At 36.0% G+C, this 23,374-nt stretch overlaps 3 protein-coding genes across 4 annotated transcripts; all 3 read left to right on the forward strand.

Annotated features, from left to right (window-relative positions):
- The first annotated feature begins 4,174 nt into the window (after positions 1-4,174).
- On the forward strand, positions 4,175-13,455 carry LOC129308496 (squamosa promoter-binding-like protein 7). Its single transcript, XM_054949620.1, has 10 exons — positions 4,175-4,947; positions 5,452-5,609; positions 5,728-5,951; positions 6,048-6,122; positions 6,228-6,335; positions 6,640-6,754; positions 7,110-7,245; positions 7,956-8,118; positions 11,356-11,934; positions 13,032-13,455. Exons 1-10 carry the CDS (start codon positions 4,379-4,381, stop codon positions 13,323-13,325), a joined length of 2,421 nt encoding a protein of 806 aa, XP_054805595.1. The 5' UTR covers positions 4,175-4,378; the 3' UTR covers positions 13,326-13,455.
- A 2,965-nt stretch (positions 13,456-16,420) lies between these two features.
- Positions 16,421-20,733, forward strand: LOC129309350 (sugar transporter ERD6-like 16). 2 transcript variants are annotated; one of them, XM_054950906.1, is made up of 18 exons: positions 16,424-16,776; positions 16,921-16,983; positions 17,095-17,184; positions 17,345-17,404; positions 17,513-17,578; positions 17,857-17,922; positions 18,014-18,089; positions 18,192-18,256; positions 18,449-18,541; positions 18,648-18,728; positions 18,870-18,954; positions 19,054-19,100; positions 19,191-19,253; positions 19,352-19,411; positions 19,501-19,554; positions 19,657-19,716; positions 20,208-20,322; positions 20,414-20,733. In XM_054950906.1, the coding sequence occupies exons 1-18, from the start codon at positions 16,558-16,560 to the stop codon at positions 20,527-20,529; spliced, it is 1,479 nt and encodes a 492-aa protein (XP_054806881.1). In that variant the 5' UTR covers positions 16,424-16,557; the 3' UTR covers positions 20,530-20,733. The 2 variants fall into 2 exon arrangements, with proteins under 2 accessions (XP_054806882.1, XP_054806881.1); XM_054950907.1 differs by lacking the exon at positions 17,513-17,578 and having other exon boundaries at positions 16,421-16,776.
- A 1,180-nt stretch (positions 20,734-21,913) lies between these two features.
- LOC129307652 (uncharacterized) lies at positions 21,914-22,658 on the forward strand. Its single transcript, XM_054948505.1, has 2 exons — positions 21,914-22,182; positions 22,269-22,658. The coding sequence occupies exons 1-2, from the start codon at positions 22,035-22,037 to the stop codon at positions 22,391-22,393; spliced, it is 273 nt and encodes a 90-aa protein (XP_054804480.1). The 5' UTR covers positions 21,914-22,034; the 3' UTR covers positions 22,394-22,658.
- Positions 22,659-23,374: the final 716 nt, after the last annotated feature.

Consider the following 23,374-nt stretch of genomic DNA (forward strand, 5'->3'; position numbering starts at 1 on the left):
TGTGGATTGTAAGGTTTTACCTGTGCTTTACAACCCCAAACTCGCATATGCTTCAGCACAAGAGTCCTTCCAAAATACAACTCATATGGAGTCTTTGGAACTGACTTGGTAGGAACTTGATTCAAAATATAAACAGTAGTTTTAAGTGCATCACCCCACAAGAATTCCGGCAATGAGGAGTGACTGATCATGCTCCTAACCATATCCATGAGAGTATGATTTTGCCTTTCTGCAACCCCATTTTGTTGTGGGGTCCCAGGCATAGTATACTGAGCTTCAATGCCATGCTCTTAAAGGTACAAAGCAAATAGCCCAAGGTTCCTGCCAGTCTCAGTATATCTCCCATAAAATTCTCCTACTTTATCAGATCTCACACACTTGATCAACTTGCTAGATTTTAATTTGACTGCTGCTTTAAAGGTCTTGAATGCATTAAGGGACTCACCTTTTTCACGCAAGAGTTTAATCTATCCATGATGAGAGTAATCATCTGTAAAGGTGATGAAATATCTAAAACTACCTATAGTCGGAGGTGTGATAGGTCCACAGATATCAGTATGGATTAGGTCTAAAGTGTTTTCAGACCTCTTTGCCCTTTTAGTTCTAGCTCTAGCAGGGAATTTTCCCTTTATGCAATTAACACAAGTCTCAAAATTTGAGAAATCAAGGTCTTGTAAGACACCTTGCTTGGTCATGCGCTTCAATCTCTCTCTAAAGATATGACCCAAACGACGATGCCATAGCATAGAGGAATTATCATTAGGCCTTTAATGTTTATGCCCAATAGCAGCATTGATATGGAGATTAGGAAGTTCAATTGATCAATCATTCAATCAATATAAACCATATATCAAGGAAGCAACACCAACATTAATGGAATCAAAACAAATGTCAATTTTCCCATTTCCTTGGAAGAATGAATAGCCACAAATATCCAATGCAGAAGTTGAAATTAAATTTCTCTTTACAGAAGGTACATAAATAACATTGTTCAAATGTAAAATATGACCAAAATTTAAATATAAAGAAACAGTTTTAATGCATTCAAACGATGCCTTGCTCCCCGCTATGCCAAAGACTGACCTCTGTGACTCACTTGGAACCTTCTGGTTTCTTAGCCCTTATAGAGAATTCACAACATGTATAGTGGCACCAGAATCCAGCCACCATAAGTCAAAGGAAGTTTCAATGGTGTTAGATTCAAAACAAACTAGAGCTAGAGGGGCAGTTTGAAGAGTTGTACCTTTACTTTCTTGTTTGTTCTTCAATTTGAAGCAATTAGCTTTAATATGACCCGGTTTCTTGCAATAATTGCATGACCTTTTAAAGGGTTTCTTCCTCGACTTCTCACTCTTATCACCATCCTTCTTAAAGGTTGGATTATTAGGCTTTGGGGCATTTCCCTTTTTCTCATATGACCCTCCAAATTTGCTGCTAGAGCCATGAGAAACATAGTCTATTGAGTGAGAGGAATTCTTCTTTATAGCTTCCTCTTCTTGAGTGACTATCAATATCATCTGGTCAACAGACCATTCAGCTTCTTGTGAGTTGTATGAAGTCTTTAAGAATGCGTACTCTGATGGCAGTGATTGAAGAACACTGTAAACCAAGGTACTTTCACCTAAATCAATCCCATATGACTTAAGCTTGTTGTAGTAATGAACAAGCTTCAGAATGTGCTCCCTGACACCAAAAACTCCGTCATATCGAGTATTGTCTAGAAGTGATAGATAGTAGTTCTTTTGAGTTTTGTCAAACTTCTTGTATTTGTTACTAATAGCTTTCAAGTACTTTACTGCAGTATCCTTTTCAGGAATGCTATCCCTAATTTCCTTTTTAATTGTGTACTTGATGATCGCCAGACAGATCTGGTTGGACTCACTCCATTGTTTATGGAAGGCCATTTCAGAAGTACTAGACTCGGAAGAGAGATCCGCAGGTTTAGGTTCTCTCATAGCTAAATCTTTCTCAAAAATGGTCAGATACATAGTTAAGGACTCTTTCTAGTCATCATAATTAGTCCCATTTAGAGCCTTCACAAAGGATAGTTGCGTAAAAGCGGAAACTGAAATCGCAAAACAGAAAATGGGAAATATTAATTATGCGTGCACAATATAATTATAAAACAGAATTCCCCAACAAGCGATAATCAATTATGCAACTATAATCATGCACCAAGAAGGCTCATATACCATACAATTTAGCTCATACAAAAATCCATACAAAATAATGTATTAAACATTTTCATACCTATAGGGTACAACAAATATCTAACACATTAAAGAAGTGCTATTAGTTTATTCTCAAAGCCAACTATCAAAATCACATTAATAATGTCACACCTATGGGGTATGTCCATTATCCATACTACAAGATCCTAAACATCATCAGTAATTCACAAAATCACAAATTTTATGACCTTAGGACAAAACAACATAATTTTAAAAGTCCTTAGGGTTTTTTGAGAATTAGGAAACGTATCTAGGACTTAAGTGAAATTTTGAAAGGTAATCAGGGGTAAATAAGTAATTCTAGAAGAGATTTGGGTCAAAATTGCAATTCTGAAAGTTAAGGGTCTAAACTATAATTTTTAAAAATATCATGGGGCTAATTTGTAAATTCAAGGAATTATGAGCCAAAGGAGGTAATTTAAAACTAGGGCCGAAACGCAATTAACAGAATTTTTTTTTATAATTATATTGGACCCATACGATTTGTGCCCAGTGGACCTGGTCCAGCCTACCATAAATTTTATTTTAAGTAATGAATCCGGGCTCAAACGAAATATGGGCCCAGTACTAGGAAACCAGATCCCTAGGATCTAGTTTCTGACCTTGTCTTCTGGGTCTGTGGTTGCAGCACAAGAGGAACGAGGAAGAAGGGGCACCGGCATTCATGGCTGTTCCACCCTTATGACGCCGGCGTCCATGGAGCGGCAGCCAGCCACCACGACTCCGACACCTTCACGGCGGCTGTTCATCAGGTGAGACGTGTGTGACTGCCGTGCAAGAGGAACGAGGAAGAAGGGGTGAAGTCACCGGCGCGTAGGAGTTCCAGCTGCCAGAGAGGACAATGCCGTTGGGCGGGGAACCGGTGGCAGTTGTCGCATAAACATAAAACGTACAGCGACTACCCAGTGCCGTGAACCAGCCAGCGTATCTCATAAAACAGGAACCTGTTGCATCCTTTATTCGATGACGCGATGACAGAAGCTGGGAGGTTTTTTTTTTTTGACAGCATAAACGTGACACTGTGTAGGCTGTAAATTATGATCTCAGACAGAGACTTCCGGTGGCTCAATGACACCAGCTCCCGAGACGTACCAACCACTCATTCCGGCGTCAATTAAGGCAATAATGAAGGGAGGAAAGAGCAACTAATAAAATATATGTACATGTTAAATCAAATTCAAACATGTTAAGTTGGAAAAGAATTACTTATCATTGTAAACATAAGATATTGAATTGAGATATATAAATTAATGTTCGTAACCATAGCTTTGATGCCATGTGTTAGATCGGATATCTCAATTCATATGTATAATAAAATATGATAGAATAAAGTAATTCATGCGTACCTAAAGAATCCATGAATGTTAGAGAAATCTCGATTATCTCGAGTATAGACAGGTACACAACCCACAGGTTCCAGAGCCTTCAGAGAGTTCATAGATAATGAAAGTAAAGAAAAGAGTCGTGTGTTCGCAATTATCAACTAATTGACTTATATAGATCAGATCGGTAACCACCTTATTAGATAACAAATAATTATATATCTTATTATCTCTGATTCAGTCAGTTAAGAGATAGGGAATACCTGACGGCTATTGGGTTGTGGGTTGAGTCTCTGCCCATTGAACTCACTTGTGTGGTTCTCATATTACGATCCACACAAGATCATAAAGACCAATCTATTTAGACTTATTAATTAATGTTAATTTATAATTAAATAAATATTCCAACAGGGGACAGATTTGGGTTGCGAGGTTGCTCTATCGTTTCACTTGTTATTCTGAGAACAGAGGCCGATATAAAATGTTCACTGCAAAAGATGATCTGAACCTTGAATATTCGTGTCATGTCACAACGCAGAAAAGTTGGAATCTCCCATAAAACCGTTTTTTTTTTAGAAAAACAAGGGAATCTCCCAGAAAACGTAAATGCGAGTGGAACATGAGCGCGTGATGAATGAAAATTCAGAGTGTCGCCACAGAAGACCCCACCTGGCCATTTTACCCTCAAGATCCAAGAAGACGTAAAAATCAATCAAAAGAACAACCACATGCATCAAACCACCACCACCTACCGCCGCCGTCTACTGCCCTTTTCACGCAAACACCCAACCACCACCATCATATCCTACCCACTAATCCGCGATAATGGAAACACAAGGTCCTTCTACTCCTACTTCAACCAAATCGCCGCAGCAGCAGCTGTCCCCGCCACCATCGGTCCTCGATAGGCCACCGGGGGATTCTGAGATGGAGGCGCAACATCATTTGTCGGAAGACTCTTCATCTGTTTGGGACCTGGACTGCCTTTTGGATTTTAGCTTGGACGAGAATTTAGCTCTCTCCTTTGACGATTATCCCCCTCATTCAGATGTTCTTCAAAATCCGGCGCTTCCTCCTCAAGAGATTCCCAGTTCCGAGAAGGTTCGGAAGCGAGACCCCAGGCTGACTTGTTCCAATTACCTGGCCGGTCGGGTCCCATGTGCATGCCCGGAGGTCGATGCTAAGCTCGAGGAAGAAGGTTTGCCTGGTAAGAAGCGCGCTCGCACCGTCCGGGCATCGGCTGGAATTGCACGGTGCCAGGTACCTGGGTGCGAGGCAGATATTAGTGAGCTCAAAGGGTATCATCGAAGGCACAGGGTTTGCCTGCGTTGCGCGAACGCTAGTACAGTTATACTTGATGGGGACGCTAAGAGATACTGCCAGCAGTGTGGAAAGTAAGCTTAAATTAGATTACGGAAATGCAATTTTGTTTCATAATTTAATCGAGCACATCTCTTTCGTTACTGCATTCTGGTCTGGAGAAAATAGGGTTAGTTTTCGTTTTTGGAAATCGAAATGATAGTACATAATATATAACCTTGAACTTAGGAAACGAGGGAACTGGAATCTTTTATAATGTTCACCGGCCATTGGGTGGGCATTTTTAATGATAGCGCCAAGCTTGAAGAATCACTTTTTTTTTTTGGGGGGGGGGTTCATTTGTAATTCAGTTCACTTCCTTTATTTTTCTGAATGTACAAGTCCTGGTTTGTCATGGTTCGACTTGATTTGTGATGTGGATCATTTTCATGCTTAACGCATTCTGCGTGAGATGGTTGTGCTGACATAGTTTTGAATTCTGGTGGAGTGACAATTCTCATGTTTTCTTTGTCTGTCATAGTCCTGTCGTTTGGCCCCCTTATAATTATCTCTCCCTGACCTAGCCTCTTGCTTGTCAGGTTTCACATCTTACCAGATTTTGATGAAGGTAAACGAAGCTGTCGAAGAAAATTAGAGCGCCACAACAACCGAAGGCGTAGAAAGCCTACAGAAACCAGAGCTGCAGAAGATCAAGAAGTTCAACCTGTTAAACAGGCTGAGGTTGATGCGGGAAAAGGTTTATTTTTTATCTCAATAGCGTTGTAAATTTTTTTAATCAGTCTAGTGATATTTTGATACAAAAAGTATGTTTTTACAGTACAAGATGTTTAATGGTCATTGCTCAAATCATGCAGATAGTTCCCATATAAGCAGTGAGATAAACGAAATAGAAACTGCTCTGGAGCATGAAGATGGACAATTTACTACGCCATGTTCAGCTCCTGATACCCTGAACACTAAAAATGATAATTTTGTGTCCTATGTTGCTTACGGTGATACACAAGTGAATGGTAGAAAAGAGAATTCTGATATTTCTTATTCACCATCATATTGTGACAAGAGTGCTTACTCATCCATGGTAAGTTTGCTCAATTGTGTCCTTCATGCCTTTTGAATATTTTATTTCATGCAGGAATAGATAAGTGTGATTTGCTGATCCAATACTTACTTGTAGTGCCCAACAGGTCGGGTATCTTTTAAGCTTTATGATTGGAATCCTGCGGAGTTTCCCAGAAGGCTACGACATCAAGTATATTAAAGCATTGTTATTACAGTTTAGTATTTACATAGTGGTAAAATCTTCTACTGTTTCGACATTGGTAACAGATTAACATGCAGTCAAATGTGCTTGTAGATATTCCAATGGTTGGCCAGTATGCCTGTTGAGCTGGAGGGTTATATCCGCCCTGGGTGTACAATCCTGACAGTTTTTGTTGCTATGCCTAGATTTATGTGGACAAATGTAAGGATTAACTGGCTATCCTTTGTGTAACGTCGTATCTATTCTTAGTTTGGGAGGTGCCGTTTTGTTGTTTGTGATGATTAAGCATGTTAGACCTGAAGAAGTTGATTTTCCTCAAGTAAATATTCTTGGGGAAGTGAACAAAAACTATCCATTCTCATCCTCTTAAATAGTTTTATGATCAATTACCCTGCTTTCACTCTTAGCAGTATAGGTTTCTTCTACTTAAGCTGCTCAATTTACCATGTTTTACCGAACCTGCCATGGTTTCTTTTATTCATTCTCTCTCTTATGAATGGTGCAGTTACTTGAAGACCCTCTATATTATGTTCAAGACCTAGTAGCTCCAAGAAAGATGCTATCTGGAAGAGGCACTGCACTTGTTCATCTAAATGACATGATCTTCCGCATTTTGAAAGGTCTATTGATGTTCTATCTGTTCACCTTTCGGTTAACTAAATATATTTTCTTTTTGATTTACATTTCATTTGCATTGATTTTGAGATGTTAGATTAGAATTTTATCCTCAAAATTGTTGTCTTTGCATAAATTCCTCAATTGCACTATCCTCCAGCATGGTTGCTGAAATATCCGGTTTAAATTTTTAATATTTCAGGTTTTATCCCTTTGTGTTTTTCTGCAAAACTGTGATCTGAAAGTATTTATAGATGATATTCAGCTTTTTTAAACGTAAGCTAATATATTTTATAGAAGGTTATAATTCTTAAATCTCTCAAATTGTGAAAAATAATCAGAAGATTTTAATGATTGCAGATGAAACTTCTGTGATGGAAGTTCAGATAAAGGTGCACGCACCAAGGCTTCACTATGTTCATCCTACATACTTTGAGGCTGGAAAACCTATGGAATTTGTTGCTTGTGGAAGTAACTTGAAGCAGCCTAAGTTTCGGTGTGAACATATCACCTCTTCTATTGTATCATTTTTTACCATTGTGGATTTATTTTCCGTATCATGTACAGGAACAAACATAAGTATATTGTGTGCACGCTGCATTTCATTTTCATATGTATTTCTTGGCAATGTGAAAGTAAGGGCAGTTCCAGTAGGGATCGGTGAGGGAGAGGAAGATGCAGAATGCAATGGCTGAGTGGTTCGAGTGGAAATGTGCTTTGACCCCGTTAAACCTAGAAGCATAATCAACACCCCTTTTGTATCTGTACGTTTAAGTTATTAGTTCGTTTAAGATTCCAGAGCATGTGGGATGTATTGGTGGCTGTCTTTTGATTTACTCCTTTTGTTGTCACGCTTAATTCTTTTTTTAAAAAATAAATTCTTCCTAAGTTTATCATGCCTTACAAGGTTTTCTTACCATTCAATGCTGTTAATATAAGCTCAACTGCACAACATTAAATTGTTATCTTGTATTGTACCTCATTTAATATTCTTCTTTCTTTCTTTCTTTCTTTCTTTCTTTCTTTTGAATGAAAGGAGATATATTAATAACAAAAGAATTACATCAGGCAACCGGAATCAGAAACAGGGCTGAAGAAGCTGTACAAAATAACAACTTAATTCTCTAGACAGCTTGTCCTCTCATTTAACATGCTTGTTCAATTGTTAGCGCACCTCTCACTATAGTATGGTGTTTATCATGGCAGGCTTCTTGTATCTTTTTCAGGAAAGTATTTAAAGTACGAATATTGTGTTGCATCTCCTCATAACTGGGCAGGAGATGGCATTTCTTGTGCTTTTGACAGTCAGTTGTACAAGATTTACGTCCCTCATACAGAACCAAACATATTTGGACCTGCATTTATTGAGGTAGACATTGCTTGATGAATTCTTTCTTTCAAGCCTTACCTAAATGTTGACTTGAGTGTTTTGTTTTGGATTGCTATGCTTCCAGTGTTGAGATCTTGTGTTGATTATAATTACTGCAGGGCTCGTTGAATATGAATCTCTTATTTAGAAACTTTTGATGTGTTCTTTTTTTTTTTTGTAAAAAAATTCATGGTCAAAACTTAGTAGTATTAACTAAAGCATTATATACCAGCTGGGTTGGTATTACATTTCTATTATTCAGGGTCTGTTCATTATTATGGGTCTGTTCATTTTCTAGAGAAATAAATATCAACACATAAAAAAACCATCATTCTCTGAGTCATTGTATTAAAATATATGTTGTATCCAAATATTCATCAAAAATGAAAGAGTAGATCGCACTGATAAAAATAAAAGGGGAGATTTTGTCTTCATTAAATTTGACAATGAAGTATATTTAGGTTAACCGAAGGTAATTTAGTTAAAAAATTAGAATTCATACTGAATTGTTGCACAACTTTCTATTTCAGGGGTGGGTCATCTATGTTTTTAAAATATGAGAGGTCCATGTAGTTTTATCCTAAATTTAGCCCAACAGTTAATGCAAGTATTAAACCATATGTCATAGATAAGATCATTAGCACCACTTTATGAATAACTCATTCTTAAGATCACCACAACAAAATATGCTTCTTTTCTTTCTTGATAAGAGATGTGGACAATAATAAAAATACAGCGCTGTTTGTCAACTCATTGTCCCAAAAAGATTGATGTTTAACAAGTACAACACTCGGTGATACATAATTCTAAATAAATGATGGAGTTAGTTATGGGAGTTGTAGTTAGGGGGTGTAACGAGGTCAAAAATTAAATGGTCTCGGTTAATTTGTAACTAGGCTTTTTGAGTGATAAAGATGATTTCTGCTCCCTCTTCGCCCCCCTCTCTTCCCTCCTATCTAATCTATTTCCTGTCTTTCTCTTCTATTTGTCTCTGCTATGCTATTACTACGTATCAGTGGTATTAGAGCCGCTGATTCTTAGCCTAACATGATAGAATCCAAGTCATTCAGAAAATCAGCGGGAGATGGGATGTGGCTATGACAGCGTGGTAGTGTCTAACTTCAATGATGCATTTGACTGTATTACTAGCAAGCTTCAAATACCAGAGAACTACCTTGTCAGCTGCTGTGTAATTCTAAATTAATGAGGGAGTTAGTTATGGAAGTTTAAGTGTATTTAGGGGATGTAACCAGGTCAAAAATTAAATGGTCTCAATTAGTTTGTAACTGGGCTTTTTGAGTGATAAAGATTGATTTCTGATTCCTCTTCCCCCCCCCCATCTTCCCTACTATCTCATCTATTTCCTGTCTTTCTCTTCTAGTTGTCTCTGCTATGCTATGACTACGTATAAGTGGTATTAGAGCCACTGATTCTTAGCCTAACATGATGGAATCCAAGTCATTCAGAAAATCAGCGGCAGATGGGATGTGGCTATGACAGCATGGTGGTGTCTAACTTCAATGATGCATTTGACTTTATTACTAGCAAGCTTCAAATACCAGAGAGCTACCTTTTCAGCTGCTGTGTGGTGGGTCTCAAGCCAAAACCTGCGGCTGTGGTGCAGTTTTTTCAAACCTGTCACCTTGCTTGAAGCCAGAAGTATTGGTAGGCTCCAACAAATTATCTCATGGAAGGACAAACCCAGTGACTTAGGTGGTGGCATTTGGGAGCCCTGGGACAAGGTAGTCCAAAAAGGTGGGTCTTTTTTGCCACCCACTCAAAGAGAGTGCGTCAAGTTGCAAGAACTCCTTTTGCTTGACGGCTATGCCTTCAAGAAGGCTTCTTGGCACATTCTTGTTGGGCCTTCGAATGTTTAGTAGTTGCAGACTTGTGGGTGAGGGTGAGGGCTGCTGCAAATAAGGTACCCAAGGTTCCTTTGTCACTTATTGGGGGTGAGGATTCGGAGCATTTTGAAACAGCTGCTTCTTTGAGTTGCAAGGTCATCGCTGCTGTCTGTCTCATTGTTCTCCCCACTGCGTGTTTCTCTTTTATCATCATTGTCTGTTTCTGTTTTTCTGTCACTGTTACTGTCGACTCCTGTTTTTTCACCATCACCACTGTCGGGTTCTCTTGGTTGTTGGACTTCACGAAGTGAGAAAGGTAAATGAACTTCATGGTCAAAGATTGAACGATCTGCATGGTTCAATGTGTCAGGTGTTGCTCAGCTAGAAAGGTTAACAGGACAACTGGCAGCGACCTGGAAATGGAATGGTGTAATAGATTTTGTGCTGCCAGATAAGCATATGGGCCTTGTGATTTGCAATAAAGGAAAGGGTCCAAGAGTACCTTTGCAATTGGATCTTTTTGCCTCCATTGATTTCTCTAACTGCTCCTCATATCCTGCAACTCTTCCCTACTCAATTGGTGGCTTTGATACAGTACAGTGGAAGACTTCAGTGCACTTGACCCTGGGGGAAAATGGCCTTTTGGGAAGGGGGTATTGATGTGTAATTATTAATAAATGAGGGAGGTAATTATGGGGGTTAAAAGATAGTTTGAGGGGGTAGGCTTTTAACAACCATGGCTGTGAATAAAATGGTCTTGGTTAGTTTGTAACTAGGCTTTCTGAGTAACAGAGATTGAGTTCTATTCTCCTCTTATCCCCCTCCCCTTATCTATCTTTCTCTTCTGTTTCTCTATGCTATCCTAGTTCTATATATCACTCAGCTACACAGATAAAATACAATCACACAACTCACTAGTTTATGGGGATATCCAACATTTTCACACATTATGAATTGTAGAATCATGTGATTCTACCATAGAAGATCAAATCATGCCAATTTATATAATTCACAACTGATTGGAGAGTACTTTTGATTTAGTTGTTGATTCATATTGTAGATGGTGACTTGTAAATAATTATAAACCGTACAATTTTATTGATGATGATTGCAGTAGGAATGAGGACTATTGCTTCGAGTCCAGCATTTATTAAAAGTTTGCTTTAGTTATGGAACTGCATGTGTTGATGATTAAATATAACACGATATTCAAATAGATTGCCAAAACCATTTGATTCATATTTCCCAGTGATATTGATTCTTGATAGTTGATGCATTTAAAATGTGGTTAATTCACATTTCTTACTGGAAGATTTTTGTAAATCTTTGGATTGTTGTCTTTTTCATCCATTCGTAATTTCCATTTCATAGTTTTTTCTTACCTTTTCTATAGGTGGAGAATGAGTCTGGTTTATCAAACTTCATTCCTGTACTCATTGGGGACGCAGAAATCTGCTCTGAATTTGAGACATTGCAGCAAAAACCAGACGTATCTCTTCTTTCAAAACAAATGCAGGCTGCATCTGGCGGTTCTATTTGCAGCTTCTGTGAAGCTTTTGCACTGAGACATACAGCATACTCAGACTTGCTGTTAGATATAGCATGGCTGCTTAAGGATCCTACTTCAGAAGATTTTCATAGAGCTATGACATCTTCACAAATTCAAAGATTTTGTTATTTGATAGACTTTCTGATGTGCAATGACTTAGTTGTCATTTTGGGGAAAATATTAGGGAATTTGAATATTTTGACAGACAATATGGAAACCAACAATGTGATTAACAGAATGAGTGAGGTTGACTTGACATTACTACTGAAACATACCTGTCAAGCTAGAGAATTCCTTCATCAGAAACATCGGAGAGGTGGAGATTTTGTCGTGTACTCTGTTTTTTCTGAAATGCATGGACATAAAGTTGCTCCAAGCTGCTATCAAGATAACATTCCGTCAGTTGTTAAAATCAGCAATCAGGTTAGGACTTTATTGTTTATGTCTTCATAGTTTTGTGATGACAAATTATGAAGAAATTTAGTTTTTAGATGTGCTTTTCATTTGCATCTGATAGGGTCTTTGTTACCACATATAATTAGGGAGAATAAAATGGAGTTGCTTGTGTTTAGATTGATGGTATAAGTTAGGTTAATTTTAGTTTAAGCTTGGTAACTTCTCTTCAAGCTAGAGGCAGTCGAATTGTTAGCTCTGTTCACAGTATGGAATCTGGATTAGACCTGATGACATGGGCATGCATGATAAATTTGGATTATGTGGCTCTAGAAGAGATCTGAATCAACTTGGTTTTGAAAGACCTGAGAAACACAACTTTAATTAGAAAGGAGAAGAAAGCAGATGGATTGCCATTGAAGGGGAGCAGTGATTATAAATAGAAAAGGTGTTTATGTCATCAGTGAGCTAGTATGATTGAGAGAAAAAGGAATGAGAAGTAAAATTACTTATCAATTGCCTTTGGGAGAGCTATTCTCAATTAGGTTCAAGCTCAACAATGCTTGAATCTGACCAAGTAGGCGTAGATATTAGATAACCACACACACACACATAAAATAATTACTTATCAATATTCAAGTTGAGAGAAGCAGTTAATGGGTATCGTTTAACACTCCTGTTACAAGGCAGTTTTTATCCCTGGATGCAACGTGGCAATTATGTAAATCTTGAACGTTTTAACTGTGATCCTACTGTTTATGTAGGGTGTCTCATATTAATTACCAACTTCGTACGCAATTAAGCTCTTTGTTAATGTTTCAGTACTCTTGAATTCCACTACAGTTGATGTATGGTTTCAATTTTCATTCATGAACATTATCATCAATCAATTTACTATATAAAACCTGTGACAAATTGCATCATTTAACAGCCATGAATAGCGTTACTCATTTTAAAGTCTTCATGCAACGCATGGGGCCATCTACCTTGTTTTAAATAACTTCTCTGCATCCTAGACTCCAAATTTACACAGTCTACCAGGGTTTTATAATGATCATTATCATGCAAGATATAGTGACATTGATTTGGAAACCAACACGCATTTTCTTCATTGATATAATTTGTAGGGTGGCGGGTCAAGAGCAGATGCGAAGTTGAAAGTACTGAGAAGTCCAGCAGGTGACTACGACAGAAGTGGAAGGATACCACTTTTGGGGGGTGATATCATAATGAACATGGAAGAGTCGCCTCAAAGATCTGGTTATCGACATCTTGTGAGGGGATTCTTGAGCTCGCGGCCGGCCATTCTCATGATTGCTTCAGTTGCTGTGTGTCTTGGGCTTTGCGCAGCCCTCCTTCATCCTGGGAGGGTTGGTGAGTTTGCAGTATCCATTAGAAGGTGCTTGTTCAGCAATTCGTAGATATATCACATTTTGGGGGTGATTTCTGGGTTGGTACATATTTGTTGTACACTGAACAAAACATGCGTAAGGTATAGAGTTGTTATTATTAGCGAGTTAATTAGAAATTGCAAGCTTTATTAATGGGTTCTATTTTGCGTCCTTCCACTTAATTCGATGGGCATTCATGACGGACGAGTGCTAATTGTGATCATAGCCGGTGGGCTCGAAGAGGTTCACAAATTTGAGTTTCACCCGAAAATGAAAATTTATTCAACGTCTTAGACAGTTTTGGCTGTATTTTTGGGATTTGATCTTATAGCTTATATTCATCTTGGCAGAAGATCCACGATGTCTCTCTCATTCACATCAAAACAAAAACTTGTTTAGTAATTCAAGTCAGGTTTGTTATTAGTTATTACAGTAAAGTGACGTAGATATAAGGAATTTAAATTTAGATTTGAATTTAATTCAAATTTTTCATTTAGATGGATGCACACAACTTTATTAATTTTTCATTATAATTCTTTTATAATTTTAAATTCCATAAAAGAAGACTTGCAAGTAATAAAAAAATAATATATTATCTGTGAATGTATTGGAAATAATTTCAACAACTTACACTGTTAGACGAAGTGTAAGTGTGAACATAATTTCAATCATTGAAAAAAAATTACATTTTGTTTCATAAATTTAAATGTTCAAATCATTATTATTTTTATTATATCAAAGGTTATTTTCTTTGACCAAGTATATTATGAATTCTGGCACTTTACCATCACATACTATCACTTTCGCAACCCGAACTAATCTCGTGTCATGTGGGTAAATGCGTTTTCTTTTTTTCTTTTTATTAGTTGTCACACAACTAAGATTGATGAGGAATGGAGAATCTGGCAAAAAAAAAGGGGGAATGGAGAAAAATATTAAAGAAGAAATATAACTTAACACCAAAAAAGCTTCAATGTAATCAAGCAGTTTTATCAATGAATAAATTAATTAATTTCTATTTTCACAATTAGTATTTATTATATTATATAAATAATAAATTTGAAAATATTTGAGTGTGTGTATATATAATGAATTTGGCAAGAATAAAATTTATTTGATTTGAATATTTTTAAAAAGATGAGTTTGTGGGTTTATTTTTTTTATATTTTCATAAATTATAATATTGCCGCATATTTTAGGGTGCAGACTCGACACGAGTTGTCTTTGTCGCCCGTCCCATAAGCATGGAGAAAGGATTTCTTTTTTCTTTTTTTCTTTTTAAAGAAATAAGAAGCAATTGAGGGGGTCATATCACTTGATAATTTATTAATTTGTTTTCTCCTATTGAAAAGGGAAACAATGAGATTAATTTTTTTAATGCTCTCGATTTTTATGATCCAATTTCACGCAAGAATATTAATATTTTTTCTGACAAGCCGAATCTGAATATTTTTTTCATACTAGTTAAAATCTTATATTTTAACTCTTGACTTTAACCAAGCGAGCCAAGTGACTTTTTCTAGAGATTCTAAAATAGATTATAACTCTCAAGGATAATATAATTCACAAAGCACCCTGCATTGTATGGATATAAAAAAAATAATTAAATATATTTTCTGTATATTGTAATAAGTCTGATTTAGATCACACTAATTATAAATTATAAATTATCAATAGTATATTTTACTATGAACTTTATATTTTTTTTAATACAAGCAGTAATAAAAAGAATGAACTGACAGTAAACAGTACAGTTCTAATGATAATTCTATTGTGATAATTTATTATGATTCATTTTGTAGATCAGGGGACCAAAAAGTAACGATATTTCGAATGTTGCCCAAGATAACATGATTTTTTTATATTATTTATTTCAAAGAAATGCATATTATTCATATATATGCCCCAAAGTTAGTTTTTATGTATTGTTCTATGCATTTTCATCAACAAATTAATATTTAATATAAGAGATTATTTGCTCTCCAAATTAGTTACATTTTCTAATCTGATGGCGACCATTATTGTGGACATCCAATTTGTTAATCCAAAAAACAGCCATTGGCGACCACTTGCAACCTCAGAGAGAGAGAGAGAGAGAGACATTGAAGGCCACGTGCAGTACTTAGTCTTGGAGCAGAACACGAGAGAACACCCAATGTCATCAAATAACATATTCTCCACCGATCTTGTATATTAATTACCTTTTAAAAACAAATTTATTTATTTTATAAGTCATTTGTTAATGAAATTATTTTGTTTTAAATTAAAATTTTTAAATTACTTTTGAAAAGTAAGAAAAAGAAAGATAAAAAAAAACATTATATTGTTTGTTTGCCTTTTATTTTTTATTTGAGGACCATATTTAAAATTTTATTTATTTTTATTTTTTGTGCTTTTGTTATATCAACGTTGATGGGGTTGATAGAAATTATTTATAAATAGTATGAAAAAAAGTATTTTTTATTGACCAAAAAACACAAACACTCGCACATATTACTTGTCCTTTCCTTCTATCCTACTAAGAACCACGTAAGCCCTTAAACTGCACCAATCATATATGCTACTGTCCCTCCTTCACCAAACTCGATCACCTTCTAATCTTTTTCCTATATTATAAACTAATCATCACAGATCATCATGGGGGGTATGTGTGTATCATGTACGCGTATGAAAGGGAGTTTATTTTACCATGAAAAAATATACTTCATTTGGTCTGCTTGTAATTTGTCCTCCATCTAGATTGAATAAATATTCAAATCTAAAAAGTTCAAAAGTTTTCAGGCTTTTATAGGTGGAGGTGGGTTTGATATTTGTTCTTTTCTTTTCTCTTTTCTTGCCCAAGATCTTGTGAACCTAAAAGAGCAAAAATGAACCCAAAATTAAATTTCTGGATCGGCTGAGGCTCTGATTATCTAAATTGGCCTGTTGTAATCACCACCACGTCACTGACAGCTGCAATATTCCCACATGCTTGTTTTCAAACAAAATTTCCACTCTAATGCAACTTGCTATAACCACAAGTCAGACTAATAGTAGAAATACACAGCAACCACATGGATATATACTGCTATATATATATATATATATCCATCTCAGTGTATGGTACGTGTATTATAAATAGTACGCATTGCTGACCACGTTCTTCATGCTCTCCATCTGTTTGCAATATTGCGCTCTGAGTTATTGGGGTTGAGGTGTTATTTTTGTCTCGTGTTCTTAATCTGCTTGTAGGTTATATATATAACTTCGTTTAGAAATCAAAATGGGAATTGATCAGTACAAGGACGTTGAAAGTGGAGAAGCCAACAGCAACAGGCTTGGGGATTTGCAGGAACCTTTCATCCAACAAGGAAACAAAACAACAGAATCTGCGGCCTGTAGAGATGCTGAAGCTGACAAAAGGGTTCAAAATGGATCCATTAATATGGTTTTACTCAGCACCTTTGTGGCTGTTTGTGGTTCCTTCTCCTTTGGAAGTTGTGTAAGTACTAAGTATATATACCTGCTTCTTCTTTCTCTTTTGCCTTTCAGAATGTGATGCGTATTGACTTAAGAATATACAGTTTACTACTAAATGTTAAAAAGGTTTTGTATTTTTAATTAGCTTAAGCTGTTATTTTGTCAGGTAGGGTATTCGGCACCCACTCAAGCGGCTATCAGAGCAGATCTTAAACTTTCCCTTGCTGAGGTATCATTCGTATTTTTTATTTGTTTCTCCTTGTTATCCTTATTTTTATCTCATGTTATTTGAAATGTAGTGCCTAATAAATATTTTCTTTGTTTCAAAATGGACTGGCAGTATTCCATGTTTGGTTCCTTGGTAACCATTGGAGCAATGCTGGGGGCTGTGACTAGTGGCCGGGTTGCAGATTTCATGGGCAGGAAAGGGGTATGTTTAACCTTAAAAAGATTATTTTCAATCGTGTATGTTATTGAATGTGTACCTGCTATATATTTACACATGTTATTGGAGGAATTATAATTGAAGACCATTTGTCCTGATCCGAATGGCTCAAATTACTGAGTTGACTTCAATTTTCTTGGGACAGGCAATGAGAATGTCATCAGGCTTTTGCATTACTGGATGGATAGCAATCTTCTTCTCAAAGGTAGAAATATGCATTTCCTACCTAATTCAAGTTCAACTCTTTATTTACCTCTTAATGTAATTGAGCCATTGTAGGGTTCATATGTTCTATTCAATATATATACTGTAGGGTTCTTTCTCACTTGACCTTGGAAGATTTTTCACAGGCTATGGAATCGGAGTCATCTCCTACGTGGTAATTAATTCATAACAACAATGAACTCTGATTATCTTTTTCTCTTGGTGTTATTATAGAAAAATAGAAACTATAAAGGAATGGACTGATGGGGTTAAAATGACCGAGTTAAAATCTGAACAAGTAACAATGAGCCAAACCACAAAACACTCGCTAACATCCACCACTAGACCAATCAGTTGGTGATAACTTGTATTTGCTTTTATGTTGGTAGTTTGAGCTCAATCACGTATAGTGTATATTTCAAAATCTTAACAAAATCAGAAAAACTGGAACAGGTCCCTGTATATATAGCAGAAATAGCACCCAAAAACCTTCGAGGAGGGCTTGCAACAACAAACCAGGTGAGGGAGTGTAGTATATATTGTTACGCTTGTATTGTCTCTGGTTAATTAAAGTCATGTTGGCATTTAGATAACTTGATTCTTTTCTCAGCTTATGATTGTTATTGGATCATCAGTCTCATTCTTAATAGGAAGTGTAGTAACTTGGAGGACACTGGCCTTATCTGGTGAGTTATAGCATTGTGGTACTGTACTGTCTCATAAAGTGTGGAGCCAATTATGGCAAAAAAAAAAATGGTTTGACTGTTGGTTTGATTTCAAATTTGTAGGTCTCATGCCTCTCATTTCCTTGTTGATTGGCCTGTGCTTTATCCCAGAGTCACCCAGATGGCTGGTAAAAACTTGTAGCTTGTTTTCTTCTTCAAGATATGAGTTGTTTTTGTTATAAGGAAAACTTCATTTCTCAAACATCTAGAAACATATTCATAAGATGCTTGAATATAGCAGATGAAAAAAAAAATCTAAAATTCTTGTGTTGGATTTGTCCTAAAACAATGTAAGGATGATAAAAGTAAAATGTTTGCAGGCAAAGGTTGGCCGTGAAAAAGATTTTCATGCAGCTTTAGGCAGACTTCGTGGCAAAGATACTGATGTCTCTGAGGAAGCTGCTGAAATTCAGGTGCACTCTGAGCTTCCTTAATTGATTGAACAACTTTTGCTGAACTGAAAAATTCTAATCGATTTGACATGTTAGAGGGGCTGGCCTCAACATTATTTTCTAACAGGATTATATTGCAACTCTTGAGAGCCTTCCCAAAGCTCAGTTTCTGGATTTGTTCCGAAGCAAGCATGTGCGCTCAGTAGTTGTAAGTAACATACTTTTCCCATAGGAACATGAGAACTATTCAAACCAAAACATAGTGGCATGCTTATGAGTTTATCCATAATTACTACTGTTCATGTAACTGCTCAGGGATCTTACTTTTAACGTTCTGCACTAACTGCAGATTGGGGTTGGAATAATGGCTTGTCAACAAGCTGTGGGAATCAATGGTATAGGATTTTATGCCGCTGAGACATTTGTTGCTGCCGGTAAGCGAGAACTGAGAACAATATATACGCTGATATGTTAAAAAGAATTAATTAATTTGTTTTTCCTTTGTATTTATTCCTTTATAACTTGATTTGTAGGACTTTCTTCATCCAACATTGGTACCATAGGCTATGCTTGTATACAGGTGGTTGATCCCTTTACTAATCTTCTACACTAACCATCGCATATCGCATCATTTCTCTGTTTGAACTTCATCTATTAAAACGAATGACAGATTCCAATCACTTTATTGGGGGCCATTTTGATGGACAAGTCAGGAAGAAGGCCCCTCATAATGGTAAATTGGTCATTAATCATGCAATTTGTCTTACCATCTAAACACAGAAGGCTGGACAGGAGCATTGATGCTTAGTAAAAGTGCCTGTACAATTGCAGGTTTCTGCAAGTGGGACATTCTTAGGATGCTTCATCACAGGAATTGCCTTCCTTCTCAGAGTAAGTCTTTTGTATCACATTTTAACCAGTTTCTATTGTGTGTGATGCGTCTTAAAATGTAAAATCCGGGCTCGTGTCTCATGGATCAGGGTCAAAGCTTATTGCTTGATTGGGTACCAATGTTAGCTGTTGCTGGAGTGCTGGTAAGTCGTCTTCTTCAGCTTTTGACAACAATTGAATATTTTGTCTCGTTTCTTTCAGGCACGTGTTTATTGTGACATCTTTTCTGGCCCTGCTTGTATCAGATCTATATTGCAGCATTTTCAATAGGAATGGGATCAGTGCCTTGGGTGATTATGTCTGAGGTATGTATATCTCTACACCAATAGCTCCCATGGTTTTTGGCTGTTGCAGCATGGCTTTAAAGAATAAAAAGTCAGTTCTGAGATCTTTGCTGTTAGTATATTTTCCTATAGACTTCTTTTGTTTGTATTTGGTACAATTGGCAAAGCAGAAGCTTTCACTGAAGCCATTTTGCAAACTATCCAATCCATTTTAACACTACAGGAAAGTTTTTTACTGTATGTGTGTCCCAATTCTGTTCTTTGTGCATCATGAATACATCGCCTTGAGGAAAATAGAGAAGAGGAAAGCCCAAAGCATGGGACAAAGAATTTTGCAGTCTTCAAAGGAAAATGCAAGCAGTAGAGAAAATCTAGAAATAGTTTCCCCCCTTGTTCTTAAGCTGAAAAAGTGAAAGCAACCAAGCAGATGAATCGTTCCTAGCAATGGAAAGGTCTAGTGAAGAGTTCATAGCAATGTGAAGAATATTCTAACGGCAGTTTTGGTATGGCAGATATTTCCCATAAATGTGAAGGGAATTGCTGGAAGCTTGGTGGTTTTGGTGACTTGGTTAGGAGCTTGGATAGTTTCATACACTTACAACTTTCTCATGATTTGGAATGCTCCTGGTAAGTACTTGGTCAACTCCTGTGAAGCAAAAATACTTCAAAAAATTGTTTTGTCTGATACATGTGGTTGAATTATGATATTGTGTGTCAGGTACTTTATTCATGTATGGTGGATGTTCCTTGGTAACCATTCTGTTTGTGGCAAAGTTTGTGCCAGAAACCAGAGGGAAAACACTAGAAGAGATTCAGGCATCAATCAATTCATAAGCACAAGTTCTTTACATAGTACCGGAAGAATACCATGACAGTCTCAACCATCTTTGTGGCCATTCACTCTCATCATTGATCACATTCTTTGAATTAATGGATAGGATTGCCTAGGAAGAAAGAAGGCATTCAGTTTTCAGTAACAAGATAGCAGAGCTTGATTTGTGCAATACAAATGTGTCCACCATACTCCTTCTGTTTTTATTTGTAGAAGAAAAAAATTGCATCATTTAATTTAAAAAAATTGATTAATTATATCAATTGTATATGAAAATAAAAAAATTAAACTACAATATTCTTCATTAATCGTGTTAATCAAACCTTCATTAATTATTTCTTATGACTATAAATAATAAATTATGAGGGTTAATTTAAAAAGTTTGCAATAAATCTTTATTAAAAATATTATTTTGCTTATATAAAAAAATAAAATAATAGTTTTTCTTATAAATAAGAACGAAATGAGTATTACATTACAAGTCATTATTAATATAAATATATATGAAAAAATTAATTTTTTAATCCTCCAACTTTTAAATCACTTGTAACTCAGTCCCTTAACTATAACTCGTTGTAACTCAATCTTTTAACTATGACTCGCCTATGACTCAATTTCTCAACTTTTAAATCAGTTACAAATTAGTCCCTTAACTTTTGTTAATTTTTTTTATATTAGCTTATATCTCACATCAATGAGTAAGAGGAGGATATTTTAAAATAATATATGAGCATTTTTTTATCCCTCTTATTTGATAAGAAATTTTTAAAAAAATTAAAAAATAAGGACTGAGTTATAGGTGAATCAAAAGTTGAGAGACTGAATCGTAATGAGTTATAATTGAGGGATTGAGTTGTAGCGAATCATAATTGAAGGATTGAGTTATAAGTGAGTTAAAAGTTAAAAGATTAAAAAAATTAAATTTTTCAATATATATTATAAATGTTGCAAGTTCTGTGTACAGGCTGGAACCGGAGAACAATGTTTTCTTTTTGATATATACGATTAGTTTTAGTGTTTGTCAAATCATCAATAATGTGTGTGTGTGTGTGTGTGATATTTCACTAAAGATAAAAATTATATCTATGTGACAAAATCATAAAAGTGACGTGAGGATGATAGAATACTATTTAAATTTTAAAGTTAAAACCCAATAATATAATAAAAAATGCTTTTTTTACCAACATAATAAAAAATGCTAATGAAATTAATTTATTGCATATCGACTCACGTCACAAAAAATTTTTGTTAAACAAGTATCTTTAAAAAATGATATGCTTTTTTTAAAAAAAAATTGAATTTTGATTTTAGTAAATAAATTAATAAAGAATGACGTGGAAATAGCAATATCTGAGCACGGTATAAGGAGCGAAACAAGAACAAGAGATCAAAACAGTATTATTTGCGGAAGTTGTCTGGTATCTCCGTTGTTCGCCCCAGGCCCCTCTCAGAAACGAGTTTCAGAGCTTCATAGAACAAGAACAAGAGACCAAGGCAGAATAATTTCATGGCGTCGTCTACATCGAGGATTGCTTTCCGCATTGTCTTGATTGCTCTATTCTTTCTTCTTCTCTTCTACATGGGCCGCCCTCTCTACTGGAAAATCTCCGCCACCATACACGATATCCGGCAGAACAAACAAACCGTCCGAGAAGGTACCGTTGTCTTATTTCTTAATATCTTCTATCTGTGTTCCATTTCATGATTTTTGAAATAATTTTATATGCTTGTCTCGGTCCAGGTCTTTCCCAGATCGTTATGGAAGCTCAGAGATCGGTTGGTTGGTACCGCGACGAGTTTGACTCGGGTCGTGCTAACACCCGGAAGCTGCTTCTGGATCAGGTTTATCGGACGGTTGTTGGCTGATGAGAGTTTTTAAGGGGTGGAAAACAAAACTGAAAATAAAAAAGGGGTTTTGTCTTTTTCGAGATTTTGTGATCTAGTTAGTTTATTTTATCAATGATAATTGAGGTAGGGGTATCTTATTATAGTAGTGTATGAATGTAGAATGATAGATTTGAGACATTCTGGGCAAAATAAAATATCAATGTTTTCTTCATTGTTGGTAGTTGAATAAAGGCTGTCGGTTCTGAGATTTGTGCAGTGAAATAAACTAGGTGACTTCTTATAACTTGTGCCCTTTAATTCTCTCTTTATTTTGAAGTTTTGATGCAGTAAGTCATTAACAAAACATATATTGAAACAGTAAGCGAATGCTTGTGGTTCGGATAGAGGTTGTGGGTTCAGAACTCATACAATACGTGCAGTTGGAATGTATTGGTGTTAAAGAAAAAAAAAAAATTATTGCGTTGCAAATATCATTTAAACCAAGCGTGCCTCAGTGGATTCCCTCTCTTTTATATTTATTTATTTGGCCAGCATTTTATATTTATTCAACCTCGTTAATTTAGGTAAGTCAGGGTTTATTTTTCCTTTTTCTGGGTTGATCTGGTACCTTCCCTACATCAGGCTTATATTCTGCTTCCTGGGGAGCTATGTTATGCACAACTGTGAACACTTGGTGCAAGTTCAGGATTGAATCATTGTTTGAAACTTTACAGCGAGATATATTGATTCATCAAAGCATTGTTTGTGTTTCATGGTTCTTGGAAATTCGAAAGTATTTAACTTAGCATATTGGGGAATGTGGAAATGGTGAAAATATTCTTGTATGAGGCTGAGCTTTGCATGTATAGTTTTTTAATGATAGACAGTAAATTTGCCATCTTCATCTAGGTTGCCTTTTACCTCCATTTATTAGTAATTGAGCCTTCAAGCTTGCAATATTTAGTGGATTAAATAGGTTCAGAAACACAAAGTAGAAATTGGATTTGCATAGCTTTGGAG

Source organism: Prosopis cineraria, unplaced genomic scaffold, assembly GCF_029017545.1.
Source record: "Prosopis cineraria cultivar Desert tree isolate PC_DT_omini unplaced genomic scaffold, ASM2901754v1 PC4, whole genome shotgun sequence".
Lineage (NCBI taxonomy): Eukaryota > Viridiplantae > Streptophyta > Magnoliopsida > Fabales > Fabaceae > Prosopis > Prosopis cineraria.